This window comes from Oreochromis aureus, linkage group 7, assembly GCF_013358895.1.
Source record: "Oreochromis aureus strain Israel breed Guangdong linkage group 7, ZZ_aureus, whole genome shotgun sequence".
Taxonomy (NCBI): domain Eukaryota; kingdom Metazoa; phylum Chordata; class Actinopteri; order Cichliformes; family Cichlidae; genus Oreochromis; species Oreochromis aureus.
Window position 1 is genome coordinate 28,016,671 of NC_052948.1, and position 15,585 is coordinate 28,032,255.

At 46.5% G+C, this 15,585-nt stretch overlaps 1 protein-coding gene across 2 annotated transcripts; it reads right to left on the reverse strand.

Moving 5' to 3' along the window:
- Window positions 1-682: 682 nt before the first annotated feature.
- On the reverse strand, window positions 683-14,027 carry LOC116321645 (transcription factor 7-like 1-B). Of its 2 annotated transcripts, none has more exons than XM_031741561.2 (12): window positions 12,775-14,027; window positions 12,615-12,684; window positions 11,365-11,504; window positions 4,657-4,734; window positions 3,888-4,005; window positions 3,735-3,816; window positions 3,067-3,141; window positions 2,790-2,933; window positions 2,522-2,687; window positions 1,718-1,825; window positions 1,594-1,642; window positions 683-1,515 (listed from the first exon to the last, which is right to left on the reverse strand). In XM_031741561.2, the coding sequence occupies exons 1-12, from the start codon at window positions 12,949-12,951 to the stop codon at window positions 983-985; spliced, it is 1,740 nt and encodes a 579-aa protein (XP_031597421.2). In that variant the 5' UTR covers window positions 12,952-14,027; the 3' UTR covers window positions 683-982. The 2 variants fall into 2 exon arrangements, with proteins under 2 accessions (XP_031597421.2, XP_031597413.2); XM_031741553.2 differs by having other exon boundaries at window positions 3,735-3,819.
- Between the last annotated feature and the right edge of the window lie 1,558 nt (window positions 14,028-15,585).

A 15,585-nucleotide genomic window follows, 5' to 3' on the forward strand; every position in this document is an offset into this window, starting at 1 on the left:
TTGGGGCCCCCCTCACTGTTACTTCCTGAGAGAGTCGCCCTTTTTTGCGATAAATTTCTGAATTTAAATGTTGGATTTTCCAAGTTTATTTCCTTTTGCGGAGTGTTTCTCAAAACCTTTTTCCTAAATCTTTCCAAGATATTAATGTCAGTGGAATCAAGGTTATGATCACAGGTGCGAGTTTATTATTTTTCCCAAATTAGTTTTGGAAAATGTTTTTGTCCTCATAAAACCAAACCAAAGCAAAAAAAAAAACAACCTCGAGGTCTCAGGAGCTCGACAGAGCAGCAGGCGGTGACATAACCATATCCATGAAATTCAGCTTGATCCAAAAACACGGCACACAGGCCAAGTTTTCTTTTTCCTTCGTCCACACATAAAACACTGAAACTCTGGAAGCAACAAAGAAAAAGCCTGCGTGTAATAAAGTACTGTGTACGTGTGCACCTTTATTTCTCTTGTTTAGTCTCAGAGATGAAGCTTGTTTTCTTTATAATTCATGACGTTAATCTCGGACATTATCTAAGCTTGATTTTTTCAAAATATTCCTGACTCTGATTCCACAGAGACTCAGATAATCTGCTGCAAACCGTAAATGTTTGCGTGATGTTTTGATGATGACCTTTGACCCCAGAGTCAGAGCCTGTCTGACGCTGCACACAGAGAGCTCTGAAACGTCAGGTGAGAGCTGAGTGAAGGTTTATTGACAAAGAGGAGGAAACAGGAAATCTGTTTACACTCAAAACTACCAGGTAAAAAAAGCATGTTAAACAAACTAAGCCCCCCCTCCCTCCTCACCGTTACTTCCTGAAAAAGTGTAAAAATAGTTCCTTGGAGTCCGAGGTGCAGTCAAATATTGACCAATTACACGTCCTTTTATTCTCGTACAAACATACAAATATGACACGGATAAAAAAAGAGCATAAAAAACAGCGGCGGTAAAAACGAGGTCAGAATTCATTTGTGTTTCTCACGCCGCTCGTCACGGCTGATTGGTTCTTCGGAGCTGCTGAGTTAAGGCACCGTGAGAGCTCGAGGAGGTAGGAGGTGGGGCCAGGAAAGGCTGAGAGCGCAGAGGAGGGGGCCGTTGTGGCGGGGACGAGGCGGTGTTGGATGACGGTGTGGAGGGGCCCGTGGTGATGGTGGCGCGGTTCAGGGACAGTGGCGGCCGTTGGGGCTTGGTGGTGAGGGAGAGCGGCTGCAGCTGCTCGGGGTACGGCGACGTGTGCCCACCGAAGGACGACGAGTGTGTGTGCTCCGTGTGCGTCGGCGCCGGGGCGGCGGGCGAGGCCAGTGACGTGGTGGGTGTCGCAGGAGAGTCCAAGGAGGAGGCGGGGCTCGCCTGTGACAGGTGGGTGTGCGTCAGGTGGGAGACTGTGTGCGGCTGCGTCAGGTGATGGCGCGTGTGTGCAGTCTGCGTGTGCGGTGGAGGCGGTGGTGGGTCCTCGGCTCCCACGGAGACACGAGGCCTCTTCAGCTGCAGGGGGAAGTCGTCTGACGGTGCCGCCGCGGCAACTGAGGAGCAGACGCACAAATGTGTGACATCATTGTGACATTTTCTACATTGTCGCAAAGAAAACAGCATTGCCTCACCTTCGAGCTTCATCTCCATCCTCGCCCTCTTCCTCTTCTTCTTCTTACCCTGCAGGAAACGAGTCGTGAGCACGTCAGTTGACACGAACATGTGACACCTGATCACATGACCTCTCATACTCACATAGTTGTCTCTGGCCGACCAGCCGGGGTAAAGCTTGGAGTGCAGGAGCCTCTCTTGGCGTGCCAGCTCGTAGTATTTGGCCTGCTCGTCCTTCGACAGTGAGTGCCACTGACGACAGAAAAAACAGAGCAGACACGTGAAAAACGACGAATCCACGAACACGTAAAACAAACAAACAAACAAAAAAACACCACTGAGAATTTAAACTTAATTATATATACTTATATTTATTTATATAGTCCTGCAGGACTCTGCCACAGTGAGGAGGAAGAACCTTCTTTTAACAGGAAGTAGGATCAAGAAGGGATAATCTACCTCATCACATGACTTTCCTATTATGTTAGCTGTGATGAAATGATGTCATCATAACTTTGAATGTTTGATGATTCAGAGAATCTTACAACTTTCCTTTATGTAATTTTAATAAAGTTTTTATCTCAAACATGAAACTGATTCGATCCTTTCTGAACTTCAGATTCTTCAATTCATCCTGACGGCTTTATGACACTACACCTGACATCTCTTTCTCCTTAAAGTCACTAAGAGTGACCTCTGACCTCCAGCTTTCTGTCCAAATGACGACTTAATTATTAAAATTTATTTTATTCATAATTGTCTTGATTTATGAATCAAGAATAAAACTTGATTTATTCTGAAAACATCAAAGCTGTCAATAATTTTACATTTTAAACGTGAAATAAATGTAAATATGAAAACATGAATATGTGAAGAAAATGTGGCTGGAACGTTAAAATGTGTAAAGACATTAGACTAAAAATTAAGCTCCGCCCCCTGGTGCAGTACCCTCTGTCCGAGGATCTGGTTGATGGACGAGCTCTCCTTCACTTTGCACATGGCGACCACTTTGGGCCGCTCCTCCCTCATGTACAGCATAAAGGCGTTCAGCGGCTTCTTGATGTGCGGCTTCCTGTCCTCGTCGCCCTCACGCTTGGTTTCAGGTGTCGCCTTCCTGCGGGGACACAGGGGTAAGACGCAGTAAGCGTAACCTTGGTGACAAAATGGGTGGGAGGAGCAGCTGCTGGAATTAAACTGTGAGGCCATTTGTTTTTACCTTGGCTGAACGCTGCTGGCCCCGCCTCCGTCGCAGCTGTCACTTTCAGGCTCCTGCTTGACTCCCGTGGGGACGATGGCGGGGTGGGGGACGGACGACTGAGGGGTGGGCACCAAGCGAGGAGAGAAGCTGCTCGACACCAGACTGAACAGAACAGGGAAAGGTTAAATGTCAGACTACTGGAGGATCACGCTTCACTTCAGCCTCAGTGAGCAGGTGGAGCTGATTCAAACTACAGATGAGCATCAAAACGGCATGTTTAGTCTCGGTCACTTACCTCGACATGGAGGCGTTCATGGCGAGTGCTGCTGGCGAGAAGCCCCCGGCCATGGAGTACATGTGCTGGCCCTGCCTGCAGACAGAAACACAAGCAGATGTGAGGACTTCCTGTTACCTGACAGCCGTGTAACATGTGCAGAAACCTGCTCTGCAGTCTCGCCGGCCCCACGACTGGATCTGCCAATCAGGACGGCCGAGGGGGTGGGCGTGTCCCCTCAGTGTTTAAGGCCGGGGGTTTTCCTGCTTTTACCAGTTTTAGGTAAACATGAGCTCGTATTATTCAACAGCTGACTGCACAGGTATGACAGGTTTCACATGAATCGTCGTGATGCCGTGTTTTTATAACTTCCTGGTCGGCGGGAGCCTTCAGGTTGAACTGGATCAACAAACAGAAAGTTCAGCTCCTCGCGCTCGCTCTGTCGCTTCCTCATTCATAACCGTGCCAGAAGAGCTTAGAGCTCTGATTGGCTTAAAGGGTCACTGCAGAGCATCAGTGATCCATGTCAGCACTGGTACTTCAGTACATTTCTTCTTTGCTTCCATGTGACTGAGTGTTTTTCTCTGCCCTCAGAAACAGCATCATTGTTTCCTGCGAAGGCTGTAATTGTGAGGTTACCATGGAAACCGTGAACCGTGTGTGTGTGTGTGTGTGTGTGTGGTACTCACAGCCATCCCAGAGGGTGTGGGATCTGAGGCATGGCTCCAGGGGAGACCGGGTAGCAGGAGGCGTGAGGAGACCGGGACACCCCTGCTGCAGAGACAATTCAGCTTCACCATCATGCCCACAGGATTAAAGATGGAGGCAGGGACGCCGCTTACCTGCTTCAGGAGAGAACCCAGGTGAGGCCCTCGGTGGGGAGAAGGCCTCGGGGCTATAGGACAGCAGCGGGTGGAGGTGGGACACGTGGGGGTGCTGCACCATCGGCACACTGCTGGACTGCAGATGGACACAGAGACAGCAGCTGAGATGAGATTATAATCTCAGGGTTCTGGATTATTGTATCAGAGGAAGGACAGATTATTTTCTTATGAACAGCTCTTCATGTTACTGACCCCTCAGAGCGACCCCCCGACCCAGGTCTTGGTCTGACTCTACCGGTGACACTACTGTAATACTGCTATGTGAGGGGCACTCAGTAACAGGGAAACAGTTAGTGGGATTAGCACAGAGCTGGAAGAACAGAATGATCGGATTAAAGCTTTCTGACGGCTCTTCTGTGTGCAGATCCATCAGGACATCATTAAAACTGCAACATCAGAAGAATGAAACTCAAAGAAGTGAAGAAGAGATGGATGAAATGGCTGTGTTTGTCCAACAGAGGGCGCACTGCAACTACAAAGGCCGAGCAGCTGATTAGGGCAGTAAATAAATAAGTGCACTCTCCATAAGAGGCTGTGCACATCGCCCTGATTTACAGTGTGGTGATGTTGAGGATGAGAAGGAGCACAGTCTGTCTTGTTTTAACCTCACACGTTGAATCAGTGACTATCTCCATGACAACATGATAAACTGGAGGAACATCATCCTCCACCTGCCTGAGAACCAATCAGGAAGGAGCTGCTGTGAGTTTCATCTCTAAGCTCTTACCAGGTGAGAGGGAGTCGCTGTGTCTCTGACGGATGCTCTTCCTGGGACATCGAGCAGCGGCCACTGAAAGGGCAGGTACTGTGGACACACACACACACACACACACACACACACACACACACACACACACACACACACACACACACACACACACACACACACACACACACACACACACACACACACACACACACACACACACACACAGGTCATGATTTCTCTGCAATATTTACCAGTAATTCCAGCACTGACACAAATCTGGATGAAGGGATTAAAGCCTGCAGGAAATCATCTTCCTCAGCCTAATAAAGTCTTTGCTGAAGGCCATGTCTCAGTTTCCTCCCAGCAGGTCGGACTAATCCACAGGAGCAGCCTCCGGCCTCAAACTCACTGTGAAACGTAAACTCATCACTGAGGCTGCCCAGCTCATGAAAACGAAGCAAACTTATTGATGGAGGAACTGAAAGGTCAGACTTTTGCAGACTTTAGCTAAGCTGGCTGAGCACTGCGTGTTTCAGTGGCTCTGTCATAACTGACCAAACTCCATCAATCAGGGTTCATACATTTTTTTCAGGGTCAAATTCAAGCACTTTTTAAGCACTTTCAAGGTCCCTTTTTAAGGTTTTCCAGCACCCCCCCCCCCAAAAATGCATGTTTCAATTCGCATCACCTCAGTAAGACCATGTGAAAAGACACCTTAGCTCCCCTTTTGTCAGGACACAGAAAAACGCACCACACAAAAATACTGCAAAAGGAAACGGTCACCTTATATACATAGTGTATAAACTCAAAATGCACATTTCACTTCGACCACAGAGAGTTAATCAGAAAGCCTTAAGTTAGTTAGTTATGTATCGGGCTAATGTTTAAAGCTTTCACTTGAGTAAATTAACTCATATTACTGCTAAGTAATGTTAGCTAAGTTCACAGCATATTCCATAATAGCGTTGTCATACTGCATCACACTCAGTGCATTTCAATCATTTCTCCCATAGTTTGATAGCTAGCAAAATAATCATAATTTTAAAAAAATAGCATGTGTAACGTACACGTACTGGAAAATTATTTACTAGGACTCACCTATCACGCGACTGGAGAACACAAACTCCGCCATTGTTGTTTTCCATCAAACACTCATTAAAACAGCAACCTGCGGGTATGTTAGCGCACTCATCCCCGACTGTCCGAGGGAGGGGCGGGGTCACATATTGAAACAGACGCAAGGCAGCCCAGGCGGGGAAATTTTGCTTTTTGCGACTCATTTTATTTCTCTATCTGATGAGAAAACTATTCAATCAGATAGCTATTTATTGTGAATGAAATACAGTTACATTTTCAAGCACTTTTAAGCACCACATCTGAAATTTAAGCACTTTTCAAACCTTGAAAAGACGACATTAGAATTCAAGCATTTTCAAGGATTTCAAGCACCCGTACGAACCCTGATCAATGCTGGAACGAAAGCTGCTCAGACACGTTTCACCTAAACCTCGTCTGAGGAACACTACACAAGGAGAACCCAACACGCCCACTTCTGTTTTGATCCAAGTGAAGCTTCAACACGTGTCCAAGAACACGTTCACACATCAGGTTCATGTCTGCAGGAGAACAGCTCACAGGAAGTCATATTACACCATCTGGACACCTTGTTTCCTCACATCAGGATGAACAAACACTTTGGTGCAGCGGCACCAAAGTGTGTGTGTGTGTGTGTGTATGTGTGTGTCCGGGCTCCGAACACATACGGTGGTGCGTATGTGTTCGGAGCCCGGACACACACGTATGCACCGTACGTAGTACGCGTAGTGCGCGTACTTCAAGCGTGCAGACCCTCAATTGGGACACAGCCATTGAGTGCAATGTCTCATCTTGGTGTCACTGTTTCCTGCAACACGGACATACAGAGCTTCAGATCAACACACCTGGACAGGCCACTCCATCACCCCCATCATTGCACATTATCAGCACTCACCTGAACATCCAGGTGGGTCAGAGTGTTTCAGTGCAGCTGTTAACTGAGCTGTAAAGTAAAGATGCACCGTATGTGTTCGGAGCCCGGACACACACACACACACACACACACACACACACACACACACACACTGCAGTGAGATGACTTCTTTGCATCGTCTTACTTTCCGCCTCGCTTGTTTACACACAGAGCGGTGCACCACCTAGTGGTAGGCAGTGTCACAACATATTTAGAGTAACAGGAAGTTGCTGAGTAGGACTTCCTGTTGCAGACTAGCCAGAGCAGCAGAGTCTGAACATCTCCTTGACTTGCTGCGATCTCCGGGTAGAAGAATGACGGCAGCTTCCTTCCAGAGTCCAACCTCAGGGTTACCGAGGCACTCCAAAATAAACAAAGCAGACCCCCCCAGAAAAGTAGTGCTGCGTAACCCTGAGTGAAAAGAGGCGTGCTGATGGTGGCAGGATGTTCTGGGTGGATTCAGAAGCGTTGGCTCACGGCGAACAGCAGACATGTTTGTCCACAGCTCTGCTACGTCAGGTGCTCAGTCATCCAGCTGCTTTTAGGGTCCTGAAGATGTTCCACCTCCACCTGCAGTTCCAGCCTGAATGGAGCTCCTTTTTGTAGGTCACTGAAGATGTTCCACCTACACCGTGCTGTGGGATGGAGGAGGCAGTGATTGTGGTCGAGGTGCTTTTCGCTATCCAGCTGTTGGAGGTTATTCTGGAGCGATGATTGGCTGAGAGGAGAACTATGGTGCTGCGGTCTTTTCTGAGGGATGTAATGGCCTTCATTTCCTGGAGGGCGTGGTTGGGAGGAGGATGCCTCCACCCTGACTGCTGATCTGAGTCTGGGAGGTGAAGGCACCTATTGTGCTGCTGCCTTGTCTTCCTGTTCTGGTCCTGATTGTCCGGGTTCTGCCTCAGGATCAGATGAAGGAGACGCCTTCACTTTGATGATGTCAGAGCATGTGTCATGAACCTTCAGTCTGACCCAGATCTGCAGAGAGCAGCAAGCACTTCCTGTTTCCTCCATGTTTGGGAATAAACTGTTTCTGTTCTGTGTACAGGAAGAAAGCAGAACTGTGTGTGTGTGTGTGTGTTAGTGTGAGTGTGTGTGTCCCTCTGTGTGTGAGGCTGTTTAAATAGGTCGTCCTCCTGGTATTTTAAGACTCTGCAGACAATATGAAGGTAAACAAAGGAGCTGTGGGACTGTTCAGCCTGCTGAGAGAGACCAACTTTAACTAAACAAGCACACACACACACACACACACACACACACACACACACACACACACACACACACGGCCGGCTTTATCAACAACCTTTTAAAGCTCAGCCCCCTTGGTCCTCCTGCTTCCATTCACTACAGCTCAGGTGTGACTGACTGCGAGCCAGCTCAGCCAATTAGAGTCAGACGCTGATTACAGCACTACAAACAAACCGAGAAGCTCCATGTATAAAATAAGAATCACCAACACTTCACCAGCTTGTCCCCACAGGTCTGAGATTCAACTCAAAACAGAGACACTGAAAGCAGCACATCAGACTGGTTAAACTGGTTCAAGTTGGGATTAAATCCAAAGCTCACACAAAAATATAGATATAATAAAAATATAATCATCGTGTTGCTCTCTGTTCTGCAGAGGCTTCTGTGCAGACATTCAGACACCACCCCACAGAGCAGGTGGAGAACCAGCTGTAACCTCAGGCTAAAAGATTAGAGTCAGAAAGCTGCAGTTCCTCTGATGGCCACCAGGGGCTCCACACTGAAATGTCCAACTTTGGGAGAAATGATTGGTCACTTGGATGAGTGACTGAAAATTCATGTCTAGATGAACATTCACCTTTTTGGGACTGGATGACTGAACATCATCAAGACAGTACAGCAGACATGAACACGTTTCCAAACCTGTTCTCCTGTCACGTGTTTATAAATCCATCCCTTTTCTTCTGCTTATCCGGGACTGGGTTGCAGGGGCAGCAGCCCAAGCAGAGAAGCCCAGACCTCCCTCTCCCTAGCCACCTCCTCCAGCTTGTCCGGGGGAACACCAAGGCGTTTACAGGCCAGCCGAGAGATATAATCTCTCCAGCGTGTCCTGGGTCAGCCAGGTGATTGGTGATTTATAAACACCTCGGTGTTTATAAATCACCAGTTTAAACACCAATGATGATGTCACAGTACCCCATCAATCTTTTGTATACAGTCTATGCACTAACCTGCAAAGGGCCTGAGTGTGTGGGCAGCTTTAAATGGAGACATTCACATGTATCAACATGCACGTGTTACCAAAACACAGAACTAACACGCTCAGATTACAACACACACACACACACACACACACACACACACACACACACACACACACACACACACGCATAACTTTTTTCAGATCCTTGAAGCTAGTGTGTTTGCAGTGTCTATGTGTGCAGTGTGTGTGTGCATGTGCGCATGTTTGCAGTGTCCGATTAATGACAGCCTGGTTACTCTGACCCACCCTCCCCATATGGAAAAGATGTATATAAATCTTATAAAGTTTGTATCTGTCTTGTGTGAAACTTGTATGAAAAGCATACAAGAGTGAAAACAGATATAAGATCCCATGAAAAATTATATAAATGAAACTTGTATGTTTTGGATACTTACAAAAACAATATATGAAAGTAATGAGAATGTGGCCACTTTCATAAGTAAATCTTATAAGCCTTATATGATTCACTATATGAAGTAGGCCACATCTTATGCAAGTCTTTTATAAGTTTTTTCTATTTCTTTTCCATATGGGTCAGACTGCCAGGCTCACCTCCTCCTCCTGCTCCTCCGAAACACTGAGACTACGTCAACACTAGCCCGGATAGATTTGAAAACGGCGTTTTGGTCTGAAAATGCTCCGCGTCCACACTAGCGTTTTCAGTCGTTTTCACATAGTTGTGAGTCCACATTGAAACGGCCCACAACGCTTACGTTCCAGTCCTGCGCATGCGCAAAAGCGAGTGATAATTAGAGATTTTGAAGAAAAGCTATCTGGAGCATGTACAAACTGATATTAATCTTTTTTAGGGCTGTCAAAATTGAGAGCAATCAAAACAACTGCTGTATAATGCACTCCGCTATCTTTGTTTAATTGGTCACATGACTGCATCACATGACTAAAATGTGTCATCGTTTTAGAAAGTCTGCATTTTTAAGTGTCCACACTGCGACGGGACAGCTCCGTTTAGAAATGTGTTCGTTTTCAAAACGCTGTGTTTTTCCTTGGGGAACACGCCGTCTCAGTGTGGACGGGAGGCCAAAACGGAGAGAAAACGATGCGTTTTCAACCAAAAAAGCATTAGTGTGGACGTAGCCTGAGAGAGGTGCAGGAGGTCTGAACTGTGAGCGGAGCAGGGATACCTGTGCTATTTCACACCTGAGCAGCATCACCAGACTGCAGGTGTGGCTTGTACCCGACACCTGGACCCGGCTCTGGTATTTCAGCAGCTGCATAAAGGCTTCCTTTGCACTGCTGTGTAATCTCAATGATAAACATAACCCACTGTTGGTTATCACACATGTAAAATAATCTGAAGAGAAATTACAAAAATGTAATTTTTCTGAACCTGAAATCAACTGCAGAGTCAGTTTTATCCTGATGCTTTTTTCCTTTTTCTCTTTTCTCAGTGTTTCTGTCAAAAGACGGTTCAGCAGTCGGAGGCCGAACTGCGACTTAGCTAACCAGCTCTCGGGTTCTCGGGTAATGATAAAGATAACAAACCCACCTGAGAGCTTTCAGACTTTCAAACACACCAGAGAAGGAAAGAAACCCCAGACCCGGGTTCCTGGGAATACTCGGCTGTAAAACTGACATGAAATGTGGCCTCAGGGGGGAAAATGATTATTTGGAACAACCTCAGGGAGTGGCACCAATCATCCTCCACCTCTGGTGCCAGGATAACAACTGGACAACTCCGCCCTCTCAACACAGTGGTCCCTAAAACAGCATCCACCTTTCCTCCGGTCTGTCATATCGACTCTTTTTAAACCGCATCACAGACTTCCAGATCAGGCTGAACAACCGTAAAACCACCTTCTTCTCGTCATCATCCACTTTGCTCTGTAACCACGGTTTGCTTTAAGCCCCGCCTCTGCCCGAGAGCAACCTTCAGATCAGAGCCCCTCACCGTCACACTGCATTAACCTCTAATCCCAGCTCACCCACCCCAAGCTACAGCAGCTAATCTGCAGCTCCTCACTGAGCTCGACCTGCCCACGCCCACACACACACACACAGAGCCTTCAGGTGAGTCAGGGTGATTTTCGCCTGTGCTGCTGCCTTCTCTCGGGTTAAAGTGTGTCACGTGAATGGCTTCACGTGCACGAGCGTGACTGAGCTGTACCAACTGTAATTACACATCTAAAAATAAATCACCTAAAAAAAGTTAAAAAATAAATAACTAAACAAATAAAAAAATGCTCAAACTGATAAAAAAAAATAAATCAGACAACTGAGACGGCTGAAAATAAAACAAAACAAACAAAAAAACACTAAAAAGTAAAAAAAATATCTGAAAAACATAAAATAAATTTAAAAAAATCAATAATAAAATTTAAAATTCTATAGAAAACATTTTGTTTTTCAGATAACATTGACAAAAATCTAAAAATAAAAAAGAAAATGTTTTAATTAAAAATTGAATGAAAACGAAAAAAGAAAACCAAATGAAAAAAACACTTTCAGCATCTCTGTGTCTGCGTCTTACCGTCCGGGCACCCGCCGTCAGCGCTCCATTGGTGAGGTACGGGCTGCAGAGGTTCCCGAGGTCAGGGAACATGAAGAACGGGTACCCGACGTAGGGCGAGGGCTGGAGGAGGCGTCCATCACGCTGCTGCTTCCTCAGAGCTGAGAAACAGATAAAAAGGATCAACAGTGCAGGCTGACCTGAGACCAGTTCAAGTTCAGGTTCACATTCAGTTCAGCTTTTACAGCCCAAGACCTGAATCAGATTATTAATCAGCTGCATCTCCAGTGAAACCCTCATCCTGATGAAGATCAGGAATGCACGACGCCAAACACCCTCTGACCTCACCGCATTGCTGGAAGGAGGAAGCTTACATTTGTAAGCACAAAAATGTCGGCTAAAATAATTCAATACCAAAAACCAAATTTAAAACAAGTTAATGAAAAATGTTTAAATAATTTATTATTACTAAAATATCTAATTAAAATAAATGAAGTGTTCTAAAAGAGCCAATAACAGAGATATAAAAATAAAAAACTATTAATATAAAAAACCCCACCAAACATTATGACAGAAATATGCATGAGAAATATTATTAATATTAAGACTATTTTAATATTTAAATATTCAACAAATGTCTTAATTTTAATAAATATTAATATTTTATATATATTATGTTAAATTTAATGTAAATAGTTTCTAAAAATGTATTTTTTTTTACATTACAAATGTACTTAAAAGTCTAAAAGAAATGAAACACACCCAATATAATTAAATAAGATTCCAGCAAAGTCAGGAGCAAATACATGAAGCAAGACAAGTTGTCCAAGAAATTACATAAATCCAATAAAATTTTCTAAAACAATTAAAACAGTCAAAATACTTAATAGCAAATATGTTTCTAAATATAACTGCTAAAAGCTCTCTGAGACATCCAGAAATATTTATATAAATAATGTAAACATAAATGGGGCATTATCCCTTAAATGCAGAAAAAATGTGCTTAAAATATTAATAAAAAAGGTCAGACATGTTTACAAATACAGAAACATGGGTGTAAAATAGGGCTGGAAATAACACAATCTAAATGAAAATAGAGGATGATGTTAATAAAGTACCCAGAAACACCTGGACTCTGTTACAGGTGTGTCTCTTGGAGGTTTCACCTGGTCTCAGGTACACAGAGCTCCGTGTCCAGGTGTTCTGCTGCTGGAGACCCTCTCCCTCCCAGCGGGCTCATAAACTTCATAAAGCAGCACTGCGGCTCTTACCTTCCTCGCACACCTGGTTCTGCCTGGCCCTGCTCTCCACACCTGGACGGGGCTCTGGGCGCCGGTCTGCCTGCACAGAGGAGTACACGGGGCGGGTAAACACAGCGCCGATAGCCCGCTGGAGTCCCGGCTGCACCGCCGTGGCCCCGCTTGGACTCACCTCTGAGTCCGAGCTGCTGTTGGTCTCTGACTCGTTGACCAGGGAGGACTTGACGTCGTCCAGGTCTCGCTCGGCGGACACGTTGCGCTTCTCCTCCTGCTCGCCTTCGTCTTTGAAGGCGATGAGCTCGTCGCTGGCTCCCAGGTCGTCGCCGTCCTCCCGGCTCAGCTGCGGCATGGCTGGACGCTAACGGCGGCTAACACTCGGAGCGACTTAAGGGCTAACTCGCAGTTGCACAAAAGTCCCGGAACACCGAAGCCCTCCCCCGGGAAAGTAGTTAGCTAAGGTCGGCTGTTCGGGACCCCCGTACAGTCGGCGCTAACGCCAACTTAACGGCCTTTTCTCTCCGTTTAATCCGTTAAATAAACAAAAAAACTCCCCCAACAGCTAGCTTACATGCTAGCTAGCTCCGTGCGGCGTTCACGGACACTTCAGCTCAGGCGTCGAATTCCTGAGGAGCGCGGTCCTCCTTCAGTCGAGCTCCTCCAAGAAAAACCTCCTTACAAAAGCAAACTCTCCGCCACAGATGCTTCAGTGATTTTAAAACACCCCGTCCCACCAAACATGAAACTAGAATTTAAAATCCCTCACGGACGGACCGTCGACATCTTAAAAAGCAAGCCCGAAAAGTTCACGTCCCCCTGTGTGCAGTTACTCCAGCGGAGAAAGTGGAGGGCCTGCCCGCGGTGATCCCTGCATCGTTAGTCCGCTCTGAAACGTGCATAATTCCGCACACAGCTGCGGTTTTACTCTGCTCGTTTCCGCATATCGCACAGTTTGCTGATTCAAGCCGATCGCTGGAGGCGTGGGAACGGAGACGGGCTGCACTCAAGTGGAGTGGAAGGAAAAGACTGCGGGGGTGGAGGCTGGACGAGCAGGGGACCTGCACTGGCCCCGGATCAGTTCACCGGAGCCGGGTGCACGGGGCCGCGGGCTGAGCTGATCCCGGATCAGGCACAACAGGTTGATCCTATCTGCGCGCAGAGGAGGAGGAGGAGTTCATACGAAGAAAAGGAGACTTTCAGAGTTTAAAGGAGCAGTTCGACACTTTGTGCCCCAACGGACTGAAACAGGACACACTTCCACCGCAGAGACCGAGCACAGACCCCGGGCCTCAAACTCCGCACCCTGCAGCTCCTCCAGCGGCCAGCAGGGGCGCCAGCGGCGGGTCAGCCCCCATACACTCACGCGTTAACGTGTCCGACATTTACAGCAGAAATAAAGAAAGAAATAAACACACACACATACATACATACATACATACATACAGTAGTATTTAATGTTTGTAGTTTTTGTCTGCAAATATTCACTAACTACTACCTAAGTAGTAGTAAAACTGTAAAAATGTGATGTAAACTGGAAATAGAGAAAGTTCACCTTCAAAGTAAAAGTCAGGGTTGCAGCTAACATCGTTCATAAGGCAAAACTTTTATGTTGGAAGTCTCCATTTCCAGTTTATGTCCCGCTCAGGTAGTAGTTAGTAAATATTTGCAGACAAAAACTACAAATATTAAATACTACAGACACAGGCGGCTGTGGCTGCTAGCTGTCTGCTATCTTCATCTCAGCAGGTATCTGTATAAACAATATTGGGAGTAGACTTTACAGAGAGTCTGAAATCCGGGTTGGATGAGTGTAGTAGACCTGTATCTGTCCACATGTCGCCCCCACAGACTATATATAAAAGTGTTATGAGCCCAGCTGGAGCTCTTGGATGGTCTGTTAGTACAGTAACCTCACAACAGCCATTTTATTGGCCTCATGATGTCGTTAAAAATGCTCCAAAAGGCTCCAACAGCCACAAACATGGTCCAGAGGTCCAGTTAGCAGACAGCTAGCAGCTACAGCCACCTGTGTCACCAGCCACCTGCCAAAGGGGCCACGCCTGTAGTAATGCAAACTTTAAGCTTTAATCCAATTTAGACAGGTGAGTGTAGGAAACAAAAGTGCTTTTATAAATGGGTGAATGAAACAAGTTGTATAAACGCTTTAAAATTGGGAGTCTACTGGGACGGACTCACTGCTGCCTCTGCTGGACGGAAGAGGAGCTGCAGCTCACAGGTCTGTCTGTATCAGTGGGAGCGTGTGGATCTGGCTCTGGATTGGTGGAAATGAGGTAAAAACAGCTGGCACACCGATTCTGTCCGGTATCAGTTTCTGCTGCACAGTGATGGGTTCTGGTTCTAGCCAGAACCGTTTTGGCCCGAGCACTGCGTGCGTGTTTGTGAAACGTTGGGTTGCGTTTAGGGCCGGTTTGGAGCTCCAGGTTTGATGGAAAGAAGAAAATAAGCTATCATCAGCAGAGCCGGGCTGAGGAGCTGATTATTGTTTCCAGCCTGTCTGCCTGTGCTGATGAAGCAGAGCAGGAGGGATGTACTATCCCCTCCCAGAAACACTGAACACACTCATTACTGCCCACTCACAGTTCTGCTGTGCTCCCTGTGGAGAGCAGCATGTTGGCAATTAGGCAGTATTGCCCCACTGCCCCCACCCCTCCCCCCTCTGTCTTTTTGTTTGTTTTCTTCTCATGTTCAAGGCTCTCTTTGTCCCCCCTCCTCGCACCATGCAGATTACAGTCATGCATGTTGAGATTACAGCAGCTCTCTGCAGAGGAAGTCTGAGGACCAAGCAGAGAAACACTGAGTATGTGAGTGACACAGAGGCCTCACAGAGACTACCTTCACGTTAATGACAGGCTGGCTCTGTTAAATCAGCTCTCATTAAAGACAAAGAGCCTGTTTCCATCATAAACACATCCCTGAGTCTGAGGACTCAGAATTTCACTCAGAATTGTTGCTTCTTGTTTGAAGG

What these genes read in the sequence shown, in the direction of transcription:
- LOC116321645 (XM_031741553.2), bottom strand. Translation starts at nt 12,951, where the DNA reads ATGCCGCAGCTGAGCCGGGAGGACGGCGACGACCTGGGAGCCAGCGAC. An exon ending in ACAGCAGCTCGGACTCAGAG is followed by an intron (nt 12,685 to 12,774) that starts GTGAGTCCAAGC and finishes TCCTCTGTGCAG; the next exon opens with GCAGACCGGCGCCCAGAGCC. An exon ending in GCCAGCAGCGTTCAGCCAAG is followed by an intron (nt 2,688 to 2,789) that starts GTAAAAACAAAT and finishes GTGTCCCCGCAG; the next exon opens with GAAGGCGACACCTGAAACCA.